The sequence below is a fragment of the Botryllus schlosseri genome, chromosome 2 (genome assembly GCF_051294905.1).
Source record: "Botryllus schlosseri isolate E-star chromosome 2, Bs_hap1, whole genome shotgun sequence".
NCBI classification, from domain to species: domain Eukaryota; kingdom Metazoa; phylum Chordata; class Ascidiacea; order Stolidobranchia; family Styelidae; genus Botryllus; species Botryllus schlosseri.
The window spans coordinates 40,293,650-40,314,938 of NC_137237.1; the positions used below are offsets into that span (position 1 = coordinate 40,293,650).

General features: G+C 40.0%; 1 protein-coding gene across 5 annotated transcripts in view; it reads right to left on the bottom strand.

Moving 5' to 3' along the window:
- LOC145434656 (cGMP-specific 3',5'-cyclic phosphodiesterase-like) overlaps positions 1-21,289 on the bottom strand; it is a 49,383-nt gene that overhangs the window by 22,175 nt on the left and 5,919 nt on the right. For all 5 annotated transcript variants that reach the window (XR_013913513.1, XM_080311996.1, XM_080311995.1 and 2 more), the window contains 7 exons: positions 15,288-15,468; positions 13,932-14,145; positions 12,995-13,096; positions 6,798-6,914; positions 5,792-5,881; positions 1,312-1,482; positions 1,114-1,252 (listed from right to left, as the gene is read on the bottom strand). Coding sequence is in view for 4 of the 5 variants with exons in the window: in XM_080311996.1 (XP_080168122.1) it covers positions 1,114-1,252; positions 1,312-1,482; positions 5,792-5,881; positions 6,798-6,914; positions 12,995-13,096; positions 13,932-14,145; positions 15,288-15,468 (1,014 nt within the window). In the remaining variant the exon portion in view is untranslated. The remainder of the gene's footprint in view (positions 1-1,113; positions 1,253-1,311; positions 1,483-5,791; positions 5,882-6,797; positions 6,915-12,994; positions 13,097-13,931; positions 14,146-15,287; positions 15,469-21,289) is intronic.

Genomic DNA, 21,289 nt, shown 5'->3' on the forward strand with positions numbered 1-21,289 from the left:
GCATTCTTTTTCGTCCAAGGTCTTCTCGCCGCTGATCGTTCTGGCACACTTCTCGGAGTTGCATGTTACATGGCCTATAACTTCATATGTATTGGCGCGCCGCGGCGCAGTAATGGCCGACACCGAAGTCTCCATTTCCATAAATAATGCGTATTTTTGTTGGGGGAAGGGAACCCCAAAATCAAGATACATGATAATATTAAATCGCGCCCAGCGCGAAATTTTTTTAAAATGTTGCACGAATTTCTAATAAAATACTCTATTATTTATGTTAATTCACGAAATAATTTTGGGCCCCCTTCGAGTTCGCCCCCCTCCAATTGGGGGTTTGGGTTGCGGAAGTTACGGTCCTGACTCCAATATAGCCGTTTTCAACGCGCCATTGCCCCCTATCGCTCCCTTCGTTATTTTCGCCCCCCTAGACCGCCAAATCGCCCCCTGTGGGGCGATATCGCCCACGTTGGGAACCACTGGCCTAGACCTACAATTTTGGTACGAGACCGTATAACTCCGAAAGTTTCATCGAATGAGCGTATTGACTTAGCATTTATATTAAATCTCGGTGCTGCCTATTTACAATTTACATGGTTGTAAGCAAGTCATGAGGTGCCGAGTCAAAGGCGAATTTTTTCTTTTATAGTTCGGCTCCAATCAAGTCTAGTCATTTTCAATCCACCAACGAGTCAAGTGCGATTCTAAGGCAGGGAGATATGGGTCGAATCCGGGTCGTAGTGTTGAAACTCGATTCCGAAAAGTCATGCGTCCCACTCAATTTTTTGAAACTCTGGGCTGATATCGAATGTCTTACATTCATGATTAGACTCCTAACATGTTCATTCAAACAACTAAAAACAGTTGTCAGGTCTAATTTTAAAATATCATTGCTGATAGACGAGTCTTGAATCAAGTCATATGGAATGTGTCGTATAATGCGCAGTGCTTAAAGAGTACAAGTCGAGTTAACAGAAAAAGGTACTGAAGTCGAATAGAGATAATTTACGTTTTGAAGAAAGCGACTCGAGTTAAGTCAAGTCAACGAAAAATTGTGTCTTAAATCGGAGTCGAGTCGAGTCGAGTTATGACTTCTGCCTATCTACATAAAAGTTCGCTCACTATCGTCTTGGTCTCCCACGAGCATCACTGAGGCGCGTTCGCAGTTCAGCAAAGACGTCGTGTGGAGAAGAATGGTCTCCATCACTTGATTGAGAGAGCTTTGTTCTTCGAACAAAACCTTCGTCAACTCCAAAAGCACCTAGGAAGGGAATATATATTAGGTCATTTTGTCAAATCTTTATAAAAATCGAGAATCACTTCGTTGCGTCGATTCTCGAGCAGCGACTTCTCGTAGAGCTGCGCGTTGTGAATGGCGATCCCGCAAAATCCGAGATAAGAGGCGAATATCTTTTCGTCTCTCGCAGTGAAAGGTTGATGAGTCACTCCGTCCAGACTCACTTTGTTGATCACTTGCGCCACGCCCACTATCTGAACGTAGTTCAAGTTAGTGACGTCACTCACTCTTTCTCACTCACTCACTTTCTGTACACAAATTACTATTCGTTCAAGGCAAGAAATACTAATATTTGTCGTTTTTTGATATATATATATTCACCATATTTATGTATTTATTTAGTTCGTTATGATATTCATAAATAGCGGAGATGTGGTACCAATGGATCACTGGGACAGAAAATACTTGAAAAGTTCTCCATGATAATTCCATGATTACACTCCGTGAACTTGTCTACAATTGCATGCTGGTGAAATCTTTCCTCACATACAAAAGATTCCGACGTGCGCGAGCTATGGGGTCTCTGACAGATGTTTTCTGTTTGTGGGGGGTGTAAACTAAATTTCGATAGACGCATACATTTTCCTTTGTAACCTTCAACACAAGCAAACCAGCTATCATTTTTAATGTGAAGTGTAGGGCTTGTATCAGGCTATATAATGGCACGTAATATTTTATTCAATACCTTCGTGGTGTGGAATATTTTTCAATTCATGTATAAAATTCGTAGAGTGGGGCCGATGATACAATAGCCAAATCAAGCTAACTAATCAAAGCATACTAATCACGCAACAACTGAAACATGCCTACGTACAGAAACTCTTTACGTAATAATTGCAGGTGATGTTTTATTGCTATAACGGGTATTTGAAAGTCGCATTGTCAATTAACGGGCAATATGTATATACCCTCAAATTTATATGTTCACAGCAAGAAAAGTTGTCACATCTGAGTTTTTGAGAGTAGGGGAGATGTGGTACCGATGGATCACTGGGACCGAAAATACTTTGAAAATTCTCTATGATAATTCCATGATTACACTCCGTGAACTTGTCCACAGTTGCTTGCTGGCAAAATCTTTCCTCACATACAAAAAATTTCGACGTGCGCGAGCTATGGGGTCTCTCACAGATGTTTTTTGTTTTGGGGGGTGTAAAGTAAATTTATATCGACATATACATTTTTCTTTGTAACCTTCAACACGAACAAACCAGCAATCATTTTTATTGTGAAGTGCAGGGCTTGTATCAGGCTATATAATGGCACCTATTATTTTTTTCAGTACTTTCCTTGAGTGGAATTTTTTTCGATTCATGTATAAAATTCGTAGGGTGGGGACCGAAGATACAACAGCCAAATCAAGCAAAATAATCAAGCATACTAATCATAAAACAAATGAAACATGCCTACGTACAGAAAATCTTTATGTAATAATTGCATATGATGTTTTATCGCTATAACGAGGTATTTGGAAGTCACACTGTCGATTTTCGGTCAATATGTAGGTACCCTCAAATTTATAAGTCCGACCCTAAATCGAAACGTGATTTTATGACAACATTTGAGTTAATATTTATTCTATTTATTGACGGTTGCGATCAAACATTCTTCTTTGGCTTACTGTAGCTTAGATTATAATACTGAGCAAGAAAAGTTGTCTCATCTGAGGTATTTAGGGTATATGTGTCATAGGTCCCAAGGTCGTGTCCCATTGGACCCACCGGGTGGGGACCGATGACACGTTCGAGCAACATATTTTGAACGTCCATAAATATTTTTTGAAAAGACGGATATTCATGTATATGTGCGCGATAGGTAGAGCTTGTATCAAAGTGCTGAGCCAGCAAAAGACCTGCTGTTTTCGGCTGAACATTTTGGGGCCAGCGATCATTTTCCAATTTTTGATCCATCGGTACCACATCTCCCCTAAGTCTCATAGGTCCACGGCTCGTGTGCCATTGGACCCACCGGGTGATAATACGTTCGAGCAGCAAATTTTGAACGTTCATAAATATTTTTTGAGAAGACGGACACTCATGTATATATGCGTGATAGGTAGAGCTTGTATCAAAGTGTTGAGCCAGCAAATGATCTTCTGTTATCGGCTGAAAATTTTGGGGCCAGAGATCATTTTACAATTTTTGATCTATAGGTACCACAACCCCCCTACACTAATAGACGTGTTTATATGTATATAATATTTCTTATCATTCATTCGTTTTTGTACATCTGTCATTCCTGTCCAGCGACTGGCATTATTGTATTCTGTATAATATATTATCTACATATCATTCAAATTTTGATATATTTTCTGATACTCAAACTCTCTGAAGATCATAATGGTTCTATAAATAGTCCTAGCTCAAGTTCCAGTAGCGAATTCTAAGAAGTGTGTAGCTCTTGTGCTAGTTGCGAATAAAAAAGTAGTTACCGAACAACTAGAAAAATGTGGCGTGAATCGTGATACCATAGTGTCCTATATGCAAGGTTGCCATCGACACAAAAATAATGGCAGTCGAAAAATTAGATTCGCATTAAAAGCGTTTTTGTACATATGCCTTGTAATTATACAAGCTCATTCCAGAAACAGCCGGCTCCAGCACCTCCGTGTCAGTATAAAGTGCTTCATTGACCTTACGACAGCTCAGGTCTAGGTTTACCTTTCCTCAGGGCCGAAACAGCACTTTGTCAGCCCCCCCCAAAAAAACACGTTGGTCTTGCCCCCCCCCCATGGGGTGAGAAGCCAAACCTTTACACCTCGTTGTGATTAGAGGCGTCAGCCAAGATGGAAAATGGCTGTACAGCAGGTTTAGACAAAATCATTTTTAATCGCGGAGCAAGAACTCCAGTAGCAATACTTGTAGTCTAGGTTCTGGCCGAAGCAAACTTCGTTGCGATATTGGTATGGGGGAATATTGCTTTGAACAACTTCGATGTGCAATCGTTGGTGCGGAATGATTGCTGGTGTTTGCAGTATGCAATGTCCAGATACCATCAGCAGCAGCAGCCTTGTAGTCTTAGGTCGTTGGTGCTGACCAACTTGGTGAAAAAATTATTCATCGACTGCCTCGAATTAATCAATGTGACACACTTCTTGTGTGTTGGGGTATCAATATCAGTTGAAATACCGGTTTTTCCTGTGGTCTCCGCAGCTCCAGGTTAATGTCGCAATTGCAGATATTGCAATGTGCGAAGAACTCGCCGTTCAAGCTTCGTTTGATACTCTTAAATTCTCTTTCATAATCGCCACAAAAAACGTTTTTACGCATGCTCATTTTAACTACCAGATTTAGCCTTATTAGTTGCTAACAGCCTAAAACTATATGTATTTATCAATGATTTATAGCTTTACTTTTGAACCCAGGTGTCAATGTCTTTTTTTAGTACGCAATATTAAATGCTGCCTTCGCTGCAGCTTATTCTTCTTTGGACTAAACAGCAGAAACTTGGTACTGCTGTTTACTGCTAAAATGACATCCGCTATGATAGGTTGGTACAGCCGAAATTCCTACACCACTCACTGCCCTTGCTAAGCCAATGCACCACTTCGAAGTCAAATCAAGTGGTGCGTACGCCACGGGAGTTTTTTTTTTCATGATGTCATAACATCTCGACGCAAAAGCATAATTTTAGAATATTATGCAACACAGATACCAGAGGGAAACTATCGAAGTTTTGTAGTTGTTGAAAATAAGACAATATAAGGACGCAACTCGAAAATAAGGACATTTCTTAGAAATAGTGACAGTTGAGTTTTCTAAGACGTTGCCCTTCAAAATAAGAACAAATCTTAGAAATAAGAACGATATGGCAACCCTGCATATGGTGTCGACACAAGCAAATCTCACGGCTCAGTGAAATTGATTCACGTCACAATTTCCATTTGGCTACAGGCAATTTGACGGTCATTTTTGACCGGCTTGCCGAGCATTAAATTTGGTAAAGCGGGTATCAATCGATAGCTGACTCTGCACCGATTACGAAGATATAAATTTTATTCCGCTCGCGGCCCTGGAACCCCCACAATCAGCCTCGAATTTTTCATTGTTGTGGAGATTGGCATTGGGACGCAACAATGCTGTCTGGCTCTTTTGCTCTTGCGCTACTCTCTCGTTTCGCCAGACAGCATTGGTGCGTCCTAATGCCAATCTCCATAACAATGGAAAATTCGAGGCTTATTGTGGGAGTTCCAGGGCCACGAGCGGAACAAAAACCAGAATGTACAAGTTGCTTCGGATTTGAATCGAATATTTGTGTTTTAGTTAGTTAGATGCGGATTTTTAAACGCCATATGTTGTAGTTCTAGTAGAGCATTTCGGAAATTCAGTAGTTTGTACAAGTCTGCACCAAGACCGTTATGTTCATATCACCGATACCAGACAATACTGATCAAACATTTCTTGTTGTATAGCAAATCTGTAATTTATTTCTCTGCTGACGAAATAAATCTTCCTCTTTCCCTGCAGTCTCACAAGATCACCAGAGCGTGACGCGATGACTCACCCTTTTCCTGCTGTCTCTGATCGGCATACAAAGCAGACTCGAAGTGTGGTAGCCGGTTTTCCTGTCCACTTCCTGGTTGAATCTGGAATCCTGGCACAGAAAAGTGACATCAAAACTTTACTCTAAACCAGTGGTTCCCAACGTGGGCGATTTGGCGGTCTAGGGGGGGCGCAAATGACGAAGGGGGCGATACGGGGGGGGGGGGAATGGACAAAGGGGGCGATAGGGGTCGAAAATAGCGAAGGGGGCGAGGACACGGTAAAACGGCTATATTAGAGTCAAAGCGGAGAAATGACCTTTTTTTTAGTCAACCCACCAAAATTTGGTTGCAAATGTGGAAAATTCAACATCAAGCCGAAAAGTTGACTTTTTTTTAGTCAACCCGCCGGTGATTCCAGTTCGTATGTCCATTTTTCGGTTCATAAAATTTTGGGGGGGGGGGCGATGATCTTTGTTGAACTTGAAAAGGGGGCGATGAGTCGAAAAAGGTTGGGAACCACTGCTCTAAACCAAGATGAGTTTGAAAGAGGGCCACTAAAAATGTATGTTATTTAAGTATACTCCACAATAACAAAGGCAATATATCAATATTTAATAAGAATGCCCACACAGTAATAATCTACTATACTTGATCTTAAGTTTACTGATATTAATCTACTAATTGTACTAATAAACTACTTATAGTAACACTTGAGGTTAATAATATTAATATTGTAAATGGCAACGGCTAGCCCTGCTAAGAGAATAAACCGTGATGAAATTAACTTAAGCTTGGATTTACATATCTGCGTGACGGAGGAGTGTGCAAGCCGCAATGCGATTTATATTCAACAGTTCTAACTAATGAGTCAATGAAACCAGGATAGCTGAAAGTTGGAAGAATAGAGGGGTCATCGATTTTTTCTAAATTTTCAAAGGGCCACGGTGAAAAAAAAACGGTTGTAAACCGCTGCTCTACATTATAACGTCTCTTGTCCCATGCTATAAAAATGTTATGAGCTGAGACCTTGTACGCGTCTGGTATGTTGAGTTTCTTTCCGCTCAACGCAACTTGTCCGGCGATTCCTTGACCAAGCTCGATTCTGATTTCGTTCTTCACCAAACTATCTTCCAATGAAGAATCCTGCCAACGAAACAAATTAAGTTTTGAAGGTTTATCTAAGCTCTTCCTCGCCACCTCATCCGCGAAAGCGGTGTCTTACAAAAAGCTTAGAAGTGGCCCGTGCTATAAGTCGGCAGTTAAGGAATAAAAATGAAGAATATCGGCCAGATGTAAGTGACCATAGTAGTCGACAAACACCATGAATACCACAGAAAAATGCCTTTTAAAAAAATGTTTTTTTTTAAAGTTTTATAATTATGCTATAATTGGGTAAATATTTACCCATATTTACCATATATTTTCGATTGTGTATGTCAATCTACTGTGAGGTCACAATTGAATATTCGTGACGTCATGACCTATAAATAATAAAAAACATGTTTTTAATAAGGGCCTTATTTTAAACATGTTTGTTTTAAATTGATTTTTGTTTTAAATTGATTTGTATTTTAAATGCAACCTTACATCAGATATTAATGCTTTTGTTCTTTCAGCACTCTGTTGATGCAGAGTTCACTTTGAACAGCTTCTTGGAGGTACAGAACTTCAATATACAATTGAATAGTATATCCAATTCATATTGAAATGACCCCGAATATTTTCGGCTAACACTCGTCAGGGGTAATCGTCATCAACTAGTAGAGAATTCAAAAGAATACCGTTTACTAGTTGCTGACGATTACCCCTGGCGAGTGTCAGCCGAAAATATTCGGGCTCATTTCAATATGAATATAGTATTCAACAGTTCACTTTGTGCAAGGGTATTCTATAGTAATGTATAAGATTTGTAATGTGGTTGATTTGTTTTGTGACCCGGCGCAAATTGAAAAAAGTAAAATATACTTATTATAACGATCGAAATCATCCACTGCAATGAAGTCATAAGGAGTGATACGCGTAATTATTATACCCTTGAATTAATATTGCACCACATTGGTGAGAAGGGCTTCATACATTTTTAAAATTTCTTCTGGTGTGTAGTTTGAGCTTCCAAAGAACATAGACCATAGAGCAGTGGTTCCCAACCGGGGAGGAATTCCCCCCTTGGGGGGAATTTTGCAATTTTTAGGGAGGAATTCCACTTTATAATTGTAACGGATTTCCCAAATTGTTTATGCCCGAACTGACATGTAGTCAACCAGTTATATCCGAACGTATGCTCCTTGTGGCTGTTTTTTTGTTTGCTGAAAGTATGTTCAAATGCTATTTGAAATCTCTTTTTCACATACGAATCCCCGCTCCCCATTTTTAAACTAGTTCAGATGTGCTGCAGTTCGCAAGACAATTTTGTAGGCAGGCGACGGCCTGTCAATCAAATATTTCCTAAGCGAGGAAATGTCGTGCCGTTCTATCACAATAAGGCCTCTAGTGAAATAATTTATCTTATATTTTCAAGTCAACATTTTCAGACAGTGACAAAATATCCCAACGTCCAACGTTTTATAGTCTCGAGTCATATGGCTTTGTTCGAGTCCTGCACAATGACTCGAGTCCAAGTCGAGTCAATACCCAGATTATCTCGAGTCGAGTCGAGTCGTTTCCGTATTTTGAGAAAATGACTCGAGTCAAGTCGAGTCATCAGAAAATGGTGAATCGAGTCTGACTCGAGTCTGGTCAACCCTGCTATATATGAAAGTACCAATATTATTGGCCAAATGCAAACGCAAACTTGAGAAAAAAAAAATCGCGAGACCAGTAAATTTATGGATACCGATTTTTCAGAGCAGTTATATTAGCGATTGGTGCATGTTAAGCCGAAAGTACAAATGGAAGTGAGGGGGTCTGTTGAGTCAAGCCTTCCAGAATTTGTTTGATTGGAACCAAGGCCATTATTTTTGGAGGTCTACGAAGTGTTATTACAGCACTGCTAGAAACAAACACTCGGAACCGCCCGGCTTATTCTCTCAGTCAACAGGTGTTTGCGCGGTAAAAATGACCTTTTTTAATCACCGGGGAGATTTATCCTAAGGGGGGAATTTTGGCTTAAATTTCGGCCAAGGGAGGCACGAGATGAAAAAGGCTGGGAACCACTGCCATAGAGCGTCCGATGCATGGTTGCCATACGTCCAAATATCCTATGACAGAGGTTCTCAACCGGGGGTCTGCGAAACCGCGAGGCAGTTTCGCTTCATAACTGCTAAAACTTCATATCTCACATAAACAGAATGGCCGTCGGGGATGAAATATTCTACTGTGCAAACTCATCTTAATTGCCGAATTGCCAATAGCCTACTGATACAAACGTATGGCGGTTCAGAGATGTTTTGCTGGTGTGTTCGAAAATAATTGCTTGCAAAAATCCATTTTGTCCCGCGATACGCATAACCGCTATTCCAGAATAGCTTCGAGATGGGCTGCTAGATAGAAATGACAATGCTGGACGTTATATTATTTTAGTGTCATATTTGTTGCGATCATACCCAAAGGTGGTGTCGAAAGCGTTGCGCGCTATTATTACATTCGCCACCGCATACGTTTGTGGAAATGGATTTTCGACATTCGTTCATATCGACTTGACTGCGCGGATTTTCAAGACCTGCCGCGTATTTCAAAGACATTTGGCTACAGAATTCGCTTTGAAATCATAAAATTCAACCAATTTTTACATATAGAGTTGGCTAGGATATTATTTTCAAGAATGGTCATTCTGTTGCTCTTTATCACTAGCCTACAGTTGATATTTGCACAGGACAGATGACGGTTGTTCGATAATAGAGCTAAATTTCAACTAAAACTTTATGGGTCCGTGGGGGTCAGTGACGGTCCAAAAGAGGTCCGCGAAGACGAAAAGGTTTAGAACCAGTGTCCTAAGACATGTCCGGTATTATCAAAATATTCTGCGGCTGAGATGGACACAAGGTTGCGATTCTCAAAATTGATTTCATACTCGATACTTTTTTACTAGGTAGTTCTATAAGTTGCCATTTTATCGTACTTTGTTAGATGTAGCTAAATTCCGTAGACAAAATTATCAGTTTTTCATCATCTGGATTGATTTTCAAGAAATGCACCAATTTGTAGTATCATCTGTAATTTGGCATTAGTAGGGTTACCACATTTTGCGATCCGAAAAGTAGGACACCAGGGTTGTAACCAAGTCACAAGGCTCCGAGTCACAAGTCAATCTCACTTTTATAGTTTTGACTCGAGTCAAGTCGAGTCATTTCAATTCACCACCGAGTCAAGTCCGAGTCCAAGTCAGCGAGCAGAGGGTCGAGTCCGAGTCATGGAATTATGACTCGAGTCCGAGTCCAAGTCATTGTATAGACTGCTCAGTTTCCAGTTAAAGTATTGGTAAACCCACTTTTTATAACTCTGTTTGGTGATATCGAATGTTTCGCATTCATAATATACCAATTTTCCTCACTTTTAGCAGTTTCTGGTCGCATATTCAAGTACCAGTACCCACAGACGAAATCCCAATAGTGTGTTGGCTTCGGAATTACAATGAAATGTCGGTCTTGGCCGTCTGAGTCTCGAGTCAATGACTTGGATCGAGTCATGCGCAATGACTCGAGTCCAAGTCGAGTCAATACACAGATTGACTCGAGTCGAGTCGAGTCATTTCCGTATTTTGAAAAAATGACTCGAGTCAAGTCGAGTCATCAGAAAATCGTGACTCGAGTCGGACTCGAGTCGAGTCATGACTCGAGTCATTACAACCCTGTAGGACACTCTTTACAAGTTGCAAAATATATAAAAGCGGTAGATAAATATGCTGATTTAAAAATCTTTGCGTGAAATCCCATTGGTTTAACTAAAAAAGAGGTCATATTTCCAACCCGACTACCGAAAGACCCGCCCCCACGTCAAATCGGTTGGGGTTGAACTTTTTTTTAAATCGTCACTGCCGTCATTTTTGTTTTCCGTGTACGTACACTCGGCTGGTTTTCAAAGCTGTAATGAATGACGAATTCCCAAAACAATGAAGGACATTCGGTCGTCATCGGATGAAATTTTCGAGTTATTGAAAAAGGAGGACGTATGGTAACCCTAGGCCCGTGGTTCTCAAAGGGTGGACCACAGACGCAATTTGATGTGGGTCACAGATCTATTTGGAAAATTGTAGAATTAGTGAAAGTTTCGTTATATTTGTTATGTTGTGTATGAGATGTATTGACGTCTGGATTCACAATGTACGAGTCGAAAATAGGAGGGGAAACGGCGGCTTTTGTCCCCGGCTATGACAGCCTACATCCAATAGCAACGGAAATAATTTCGATTATATATTAACTGGAAGTTAATACTAAAGTGACCAAATATTCCGGCAATGTCCTACGTCGTATGTTGTCCTTAAAATGGGTGTGTGCATTAATCTAGGACTGAAGAGCATTTGATGTAGATTAATGGTAGGCCTACTTCGGCAGGTCGCATTATTGAAATAGCCACAGTTGCAATTTATTATCAATTATCGCCTTCCTGTGGAGGCATACGGCACCCTCGCAACGAATCGTAATGAATTGGGGATTTAGCGCAACACATTAATCTTTGGTTTCGGTCTAAACAGGGGTGTCAAACTCAACTTGCATCGCGGGCCGGATCGAAACCTTGAGATTGCTCGTGGGCCGCAGTAGTCAAATGATTCCAGAATATTACCTCAAAATTACTACCCTTGATTTTCAATTTAATAATTTGTTATCAAGCCTATACGCATAATAGTATACGGTATTACATAATATATCGGATTATACGGGCTCTATTCTAGCTATACCGTTATTCGCAAACAGTGGAATTATGGCAATGATACGATGAATGGGCGGTTGAATACCGTAATAAACGGCTATAACAGAGGCTCTCACGTTGATACAAGTTGTCGTATTTCTGTGCACCCTTTGATTCGGTCGTGCACTGGCATCAGGCGAACTCTGTAGGCCTATCCCTCTTTTGCATTCTCGAAATTGTGCGTCAATGTGAACGACTCGTTCGTAATGGCGAATACGGTTATGGCCTATAAACATAATCTACACTTGCTGTCGTGAGGGATTATTTAATGGAAGTATTTATTGCTAAAAATCCAACATTTGCTGTTAGAAATATGCTCGATAATACCCACATTGCCCGGCCATGAAGTCATTGTACATAAGAGTAACATGAATTGATTGCATCATTGGATTTAATGTTCTGGCATCGCAACTTCAATAGGTACACGACATACTATGTGCATTGTACCTGCAGCATATTAAATAATTCTTTCTCCACTTTTCTGTAATATCCCATTCACCAAAGAATTGTTTGGACTGGGCCCAGTATGATGATGTTATTCCCCACCATAGAACTAAAACCCCAATCACACAGTGTATGTGGGGATTGGATCATTGGTTTTCGCGACATGAGTGAAACAGCAGGAGTACAGACGAGATATACGATCTTCGAGGCCGTAGCTGTCACACCCCAAACTCCTGATCGGGGGGAGCTCTAAAGGGCCCAAAATTATTCCGTTGGTATATGTTGGCGGAGAACTACTGGACTTCAAACTTTTTGTCGCGCTAGGCGCGATCTCATGTACTTACAGGCCTACCTTTATATAATAATAGTAGGCTAAGAGAAAAATGTGCATATTTTAGAAAAATTGGCATATCGGTGACGGCGATTACCACACATTGGAACAGGACTATGATTCTAGGATAAGAGGTGGGTCACAGAACATTTTCAAACCCGAAAATGGACAACGGCCAAAAGAAGGCTGAGAACCCCTGATCTAGGCTATCAACAGTCACGAATATGCATCTTGCCATTTCGAAAGTAGTCAATTTCGATAGACTACTAAAAGTATGCTACACCTCGACCACATCTACTTTTAAAAACTACTTACTTGTTGAGCCTTTAATGTTTTACTTCAGCTTGAAATAGTTTTGACATTCACTGGAAATTACCACTTTTACGTGCTATTTACGAGAAATGTAAGGAGTAATTTATACATGTACTAAAGTAGCAACTCTGATTAATTTGACCAGCACCGCGTAGCATGAGTAGCACTGTACTAAGTAACATCCAGAATTGGTTCGAGACTTTTCATATCATACCCATAAATATTAAATGTGTTAAGTTGAAGGTTGACTTTTAAAATTCCAGATAAGGTGTTTCTGGCACGAAACTCTCACCTTGTTTACGTCGAAAAGTCTGCTGACGAGAAAATTCTTTCCTTCTTTTTCTCGAATCAGAAATAACGAGCACCGATCTGCGTCTAAGAGTATGCTCACGTTCTGAAAGCAATCCCGTAACTTACAAAAACGAAGCACGACGGATAGTTTTAAAAAAATTATACTTCATTCTTATATATATTCTATAACATTTATGTTTTTAGGAAATATTGGCGGTGCTCGACGTATTGATGATGCTCTCACGTCGTACTATTATGTAGGGCAAGGCGAAATGATTTGACTCGAATCCGAATCGCGTTGTAATTCCAATGATTCGAGTCAAGTATAGTGACTGTTTTCCAGAGTACTGACATTATAAACTCCTCGCTACTACGAGTTAAATTATCAATGACAATTATAGTTTGGATATCATTTTCCACGTGGAAGCCTTTAAACTTCGACTCGTCATATCACATCATACGAAACATGTAGTAGGCCCAAACACTACCCACGTTACTGGAAATGACGGATCTGTAAAGTTGTTATCAGCCCACGGAGTTATCACAAATGGCATGAAATAGGTACGATCGAGAAATACGAAATGATCATTAAGTGATGTAGAACTGGCATTATATTCTTTGTAATACAGTAAATAGTACATATTTGAACCATACACATATTTCCTGCGGTTATGACGTCATCGCGAGTGATAATCGAATACCCGGCTCGAAGTCTAGCACTCGATTCAGAATCGTATCACTCAGATATTACTCGATTTTGGCCAGCCATATTATTATCCTTTAAAATGGTTGAAATTACTTCGATTTTATAGGTAGTGATTCAGAATTGCTCAGTGATAGCAGCAATCAGCAACATATTAAGGTAATCAGTTAATTGGACTATTGAAATTAGGAAAGATATTTTTGTAGAGTTCTAATGTAGAACGATGTAAAGTTACCTGCAATATCCTGTGACTGACAGATGTGATGTCGAGATCCATGGCGATATCTTTCACGAGCTCCATGATCATATCTCGCTCGTCAATCACGGAGCTCTCTGATTTCGGAACCGGCCCGTCCGGCAGATCCGGAGCAATATTCGGTTTCATGTGATAGTGCGACAATCGGCGCGTTCGGATTTTCTGCTCTTGAACTTTCTGCACTGATGATCCTCTGAAGGTTAAGACTGACATTCAGTTTCATCAACTCAGATCGAATTCAGCAAAAATACTAGAATCCATAAGGGGTCAAAGTATTCACCGTCGGTACTCAAGTAGGAGTAGCGATTTATAAGTGAGCATAAAGTAAGTATTCTAGGAATACTTTTTCCAAAAAACTGTAAACTGCCAAGTGGAAGTAGAAGTAGTTTAACATAATGACCACCTGAGGAAGTAGTGCGAATAGGAAAAATCTACTTGAAGTACTTCGTTAATTCCCACCTGTTCTAGAATCCCATCAACGAAGTAGCCTACTGCTACTTTTCCGGAATAATTAAGTAGGTATGGCTTTCCACTGCTTACCCGAGTGAATATGTCTTTCAACTACTTCTACTTCAACTCTAGTTTTTTGGAAAAACTATTTTGTTTTAAAATTCCAATTTTAGAAATTGGAACTATTTTATGGGTATTTTTGCATCAGCTTTATATGTTCAATTGTGATAACATCTGGGCGGAGTATCCGCTTGATCTCTCAAGCAAAACTACTTTTTTGAAACAATATTCGAGTACCTTCCCGACCTTCATTTTCTACTTACACTTCAAGTAGATTCGCCATGTCCTGGAGACCACTACTTGTACTTGTACTTGATTAGAAATGTACCAGGATACTTCTAAATCCCCGTAACGAACTCCTACGTTTCACATTACTCAAATATTGGCATACTTTTGGCATACTTTCACTACTTACTCAAGTGTCAGGACTTTAGACTACTTCCACATCTACTTCACGTTTTGAGAAGCAAAACTACCTACTTCTTCCCACTTTTGAGTTAGAAAAGTGGCAAGTAGTTTTAGCACTGGATTTGTATCACTTTGAATAGTCAATCGGTCGGACGTTATCTTGTGTTAAGCGCGACATCTTTTATATTTCGAATAGCAACTGCTAAATCATGCCTCCACCAAAGCTACGCTTTGAAAGTACTCAGATACTTTTGAGACCTGCTACTTCTCGCGTCCAGTTCAAGTAGCTGTGGCTCCTGGTAGTCGCTAAAAATACTTTCAATCCAGTGGAAATAGACGATATTACTTCTAGTTGAGTAGCAAGGATTACTACTTTGATCTTCAGTCGTTTTGTGGCGAAACCAAACGAGGTCTCACCTTCTAGGGGTGACAGGCGAGGCATTATCGGCCGGGGTATAAAAACTGGGCGTTCCCAATTCGTCTTTCAAAACCATCGGCTTCAGAGGCAGATGTCTTGAGTTGATTTGGTCTGACGACACCTTTCGAATCGGGGTGTGTCGGCCTCGCTCGAGCATCGGGGATCCACCCTCTCGTTTCGCTACATATAAGATAACGATAAGTCATCACAAGATGTTAAACTTGAGGACCTTCGAAATGAAAAGCTGGTCAGACTTGTACAAATTACCAATTTCTTTAATTGGCGGTCATTTAACTACTGTTTTATTGAGTCATTCTAGTTCTAGTTGCTCCTTTTGAAAAGCAAAAGCAAGCAGTTATACTTCTAATTGACGATTTCGAATGAAGGATAGTTCTAGTTTTAGTTCTATAGTTGTGCATTTTTAAAAGAGAGTAACAGTTCTAGTTGTAGCTATCGCATTGGAAAATTAGGTAGTTCTAGTTCTAGTTGTGCATTCAAAAGTGAGTTACAATGTTCCCTCTAATATACTAACGTGTGCAATTGCGCAGTGCTGACACGGCCTCTGCGCACAGAAAATCTAAGCTACGCACGAAAAATCCGAAGTAATGACCTTTGTTTAATGTTTAGTCGTTACGCACTGTCTTTCAAGGGACCGCGCAGCAAGTTGGAGAGAGCGTGCAGACTCGTGAATAATTAAAAGGAACAGTGGTGAGTAGTTCTAATTCTAGTTCTAGTTCTAGTTGCGTATTTTGAAAAGTGAATCGGGAATGATAAAAAACAATGGTATAAGACAATTGGACAACACGTGTCGTCGTTTGGCGTTAACGGTGATACCGGTGTTTTGATGCGTGATGTTCTTGCAGGCATCACTATCTCAGAGTCATCGCTTCTTACAGTGGCGTAGTCAGGGGGTAAGTTTCGGGGCGAGACACCTCCCGTTTTATGTTTGCGTTCAGTTCGTGTGGAATACGATCCGATTCCGATAACATAAATGTTTTTGTGCTGCTCCAGAACTGAGTCTATAGTTAGTTGTGTTTTAGTTCATTGGATACTGATTTTTGAAGGTCGTTATTTCTAGTTCTAGTCCCACCAGTTTGTACAAGAGTCCGAATGGCAAGCTGATACGTCAGTTCTAAAACTTGCAAGCAAACAAGAGTACGTGACGGCTACAAATCTCGATAACGACGTCGAGAAATTTAACACGCTCGTAAACTATCGTTCGTTGACCGACATCTGTTCGGCTGGGTCATAACTAACTGATCAATCGATTGGATGCGCGGCAGGCCAGGTGTTGTTGCTACCCGGACACGCTTATATGTTACAGACATCGTTTGAAAATTTAAAAAAATTCAGATTTTCCAACTCCGATTACATTGATTTACAAATTAAATTAGAATTACTGATTGCAAAAAAATCTTGGAAATTGAATTCAATCTAGAATTAGCAATAAATATAACAAAAATCTAGCTCAGTTTATATGAAATCAGACTTCAGTCTCATAAACACGAGAATAACAAATCTCTCTCTATATATAATTGGCTCATTTCGCACGATACAGTTCTTATGTAGCATTTTCAGAAGAAAAAAAAACAGAAATTATATTACAATTAGTGAGCATGGAAACATTTCACAAATTAGATTAGAATTGGATTACCGGCACTTCGCTCTAATTCAGTGTTTCCTAACCTTTTTAGCGCTAGTACCCCTTGAGCTGTCAATAAAGATTTCTCCCATGCAGTGTACATGTACTGTGCTTTTTTAACACAGCCTATGATGGTACCTGTATTAAAATTACAAAGACCATGCACATGAAATCGCGCACAGCGGGAAGAAATGGTATGAGTTGTATAATTTGATCCCGAAAATAACCCACTTTATATAGGTTTGCAAAATAATTTTGAGCTCTAGACATCGTATAGGCCTAATTTCACAATGCATCTCGTACCCCTGGATGGTAACCCCTGCAGCGGTTAGTCTATTTTGACAACCAGAATTATCGCCACGGCTGGTCTCGGACCCTTCCATTCTCGCATGGAGATACCGTGCTGTCGGTGGAATGCTCATTATCATTGGTCAAGCCTGCGAAAAATCTGTGTAGGTAAAAGAGATTTTATGGCCGTCATGATCAGCACGTGGATTATGAAATGATTTATAAAATATCTACAAAACATCCTATTTATGACGCTTCACTTCACGTCACCCTATATCCCCGCCGATTAAAAATATAAACATCGTTACAACATATAGAGGTCGATACGATGGCAGATGCTACCCAAAGATATGAAATGATACAATTTTTATATAAATCTGCAGCATTTCTTTTGTAGATTGTTAGCACAAATGTACCGTCAATTTACAACAATTTTATGAACACTCAAAATCATCATTTCGTTTATGTTCGAACGTTTTTCGCGACAATTAGCATTCAAAAAAATATTTCATTCTCAGTTTGGCGCGGTATCAGGCGCAGTAATTTCTCAGAATAACTGACGATGTGTAAGTCATTTGACATGCTTCCAGCTGATACCGGCGGCTTTGACGGGAAAGTACTCAAAACCAGCCCGGAATTACCGACGGTTGGTCCCCTATAAATGTAGATTACGGCTAAACTGAATTTGGCTACGAAACTCACGGATTATACAATATACACCGACTGGCTGTACCTAACAACTTAGTAACCAAGAAATATTGTAATGTATAACGTGTATATCCACATCCTCCATCCCCTAGTAGAGACCCTCACGGTAATGATAGCTAGCCTATGCACCTCGTATGTGGCTGAGGGGTCTTCAAAAATAACTTTTTTCTCAAATCGTACTGGCTACTTGATAAAATTGTCAGGTTACCTGATTTCCGGCTACACATTGTGGCTATCATTTAATATGAACAATCAAGCCGGAATTACAGATATCATTATCTCGACTTGCATAATATATGCCGCGAACAGCGTACATCCACTTTGTTGACAAATTCAACACAAGAAATTTATTGCTTACACAGCTAGCGATTGATATGCGTCACCATGGAAAGTTCAAGATGTATGCCAAAGTTGTATCTTAATGCAATTTTCGAGTTTTATTAGAACTTGTTTAACTTCTACAATGCTTCTTTGAACGGCTATAGGCATAACGCATCTTAAGGGAATGTTCACTTGGATAGATAGCCTATAAGAAATATCGTTTGATATAAGTGTACTAGATGATCACCAGCATTTTCCAATTACATTTGGCAAGCCCGAATTATGTCACACCTTTATTTCCATGCTCCATGAATACCGTAAAATCCTAACATTTACTTTTGAGCCTACCCCACTTATATATTACGAAGTAATCAGAGCCTGCGGTATTCTTGACGTACCGTTAATATGATGCGGATAAAATTTCCAAGTTGCGAAGTACGATCGATCGTAAAGTACTGCACCGCTACCGAAAATAGCGAGCAGCACATCTTGTGTTATCAATCAAGATGGTCTATTGACCTCGAATGTTTTGGCTCAAGCTTACAGCAAAAAATGTTTTTTGATGGAAGTTAATAATATTGAAATCGATTCATGGCGGGGATCATTGTGGACCACCGCGAAACATATCCATAACTGTACGTCATTCGATTACAGATGCCTCGAAGTTTGTGAATAATATCAGGCGCCACAGTTTCTGAATTTGTGAACGTACGCTAGTCAGTAATCTTGTTAGCAGCAGGCTAGGACAAATAGATGATTCTAGTCGTATAATTGGTCTACTTTCAGCAATGTGCCGGTGACCTAATTCTTTCCGGTTTTCCTGAAAATGCCACGGGAGAATTAAGCCTGGTGTAGAGACCTTTATCATTCGCATGCTTAAAAGAATTAACTCTGATTTGATGACTTGAACTTGATTTTTGTTGTATTTCATTCTACGTGAGGATTGAATCGAATTAATGCGAATTCAGTCATTCTAATTATAAGCTAATTTGGAAAAGCACTACGTAGTTATGATTTTAATTGTAATAAAATCTGGAAAAGCTGAAAATTTTCCAATTATTCAACTCTGGTCGCGAGTAGGGTTGGGACTTCGGGATCAAATTTGAAATCCCGGGATCGGGATTTTCGCTTCTCATGCCCGGAATTTCCCGTGATTAGCAAAATAATAAAATACACATACATAAAGCTACACAAACAACATTTATCCCATGTAATATTGACGCACAACATGAGAGCATCAAGGGCAGTGATTCCAAGAGCTGCATGCGGCTCCAAGGTAGCCTTTTTGCGGCTCTGAATGACCTCTCACAAAGATATGATAGACGATAGTTGTTGTTTGTTTCTATGAATAGTTATGGTCAATTTCTGTATATTAATGCTAAAATGAGGGATATTAGTTATGTCTAATGCCGTCCAAGTCCGCTTCTGAAAACAGGGAAAGAGAATTCTTGCAGACTAGCGTCAAACGCATGGATGAATACCCGTCAGACAACGATATATCTCGAGTTCTGCTATTCATAGACCTTTATATATAGTCTTTGTGAAGAGTAAATTTCGACACAATTTTACCAACATCAAAATAACGGATCATAGTCAAGTATAAATTGCAATAAGTCCAATATTATTCAACGGATGGTCCCCGCAAACTTGTGCATCAAGTGCTGGAATGTATGAAGAGCTATCACATAATGACAAAATAGTATGCAGTAGTTATAATATGCATTTTCAGTTTATTCCAATGTATATAACACTCGTCGACCAATGCTAAAATAACCGATATAGAGTCTATATAAGTCTATGTGCATACGCATGCTTTTGACTTAGCTAGATAGTGAGATCCAGAGGTAGGTTATTGGTTACCTCTCAATTTTCGTTATAGGTATATTGCCTAATGCCTACTCGAGTGTCTTAATGCGGCTCTCTACGCATACTCCGAAGTTTAAAATGCGGCTCCGACATCCAAAATGGTTAGGAGTATCATCGTTTAGACCAGTGGTTCTCAACCTGGGGGGCGTGAGAGCTTCTGAAGGGGGGCGCAAAGAAGCGGTCAACTACAAACATTTTTCGCGCTCTGCGCGATGTACCCCCAATTCACGCGTGTTTCTCTATATATAGACCGATTTTCATATTTTTGAATACTCTCATCAACAGTCATAATCTTCCATGCCATCAAACAATCTGTTGCGGTTGCTAGCATCCCCGTTGGATTTTGTGATACGACGATAAGGTGGGCGCGAAATTTTTCAATATCATGAGGGGGCGTGACTGAATAAAGGTTGAGAACCAATGGTTTAGACGGTTTAGTAATTTGTTGGCGAAATATCCCTAAAATATGGGTGGGGCAGACCTAGGCAATTTTCGAAAAGGGCAATGCAGGGAGAAAGGTTAAGAAACAATGTTTTAGACAATGAACCGAGTTTGTGACACTGCTTTATCACCAAAATAACAGATATGGCGCTACGTAAGCCTTGGTAGATGCTGTTTACAAATCCCGGGATTTCATTGTGATTAATCCCGGGATTGGGATTGCTTCAAATCCCGGGATCCCGGGATCGGGATTTCCAGTGGCCCCACGCTAGTTGCCAGGCAGGACAGTTTGATCTGTAATGCCTTGTTGCGCACCACTTTACTGATACCCATAGGATTAAGTCGGTCGTCGACTGGTTGCGTCACAATGCATTTAAACATAATACTCTGTGGAAGGTCATTTGGATGGGCGGCGGACATGAGCACGCGATGATTGGGCATGTGGGTTAAATGTCAGGATAGGGGTATATTTAAGGTTACTTTAAGGGTAGAGTTTGGATATATTACAGGGTTAATTTCAGGATTAGGACTGGGTTTCAGGTTCATTCTGGGGTTCTAAAGTCTCATGCTAACGTATGGCCTTCTGGTCTGTCGATTTTCATTCTGTCGTGTGCTAAATTGTCCTGCATCCAATTTGGAGGTGACGACAATCAAAGTGTTGAGTGCCACAAAGTTTACTCTCATTTCGTACATTGACGTCGTTGCATAACCGTTTACTAATACGGTATTTGAATA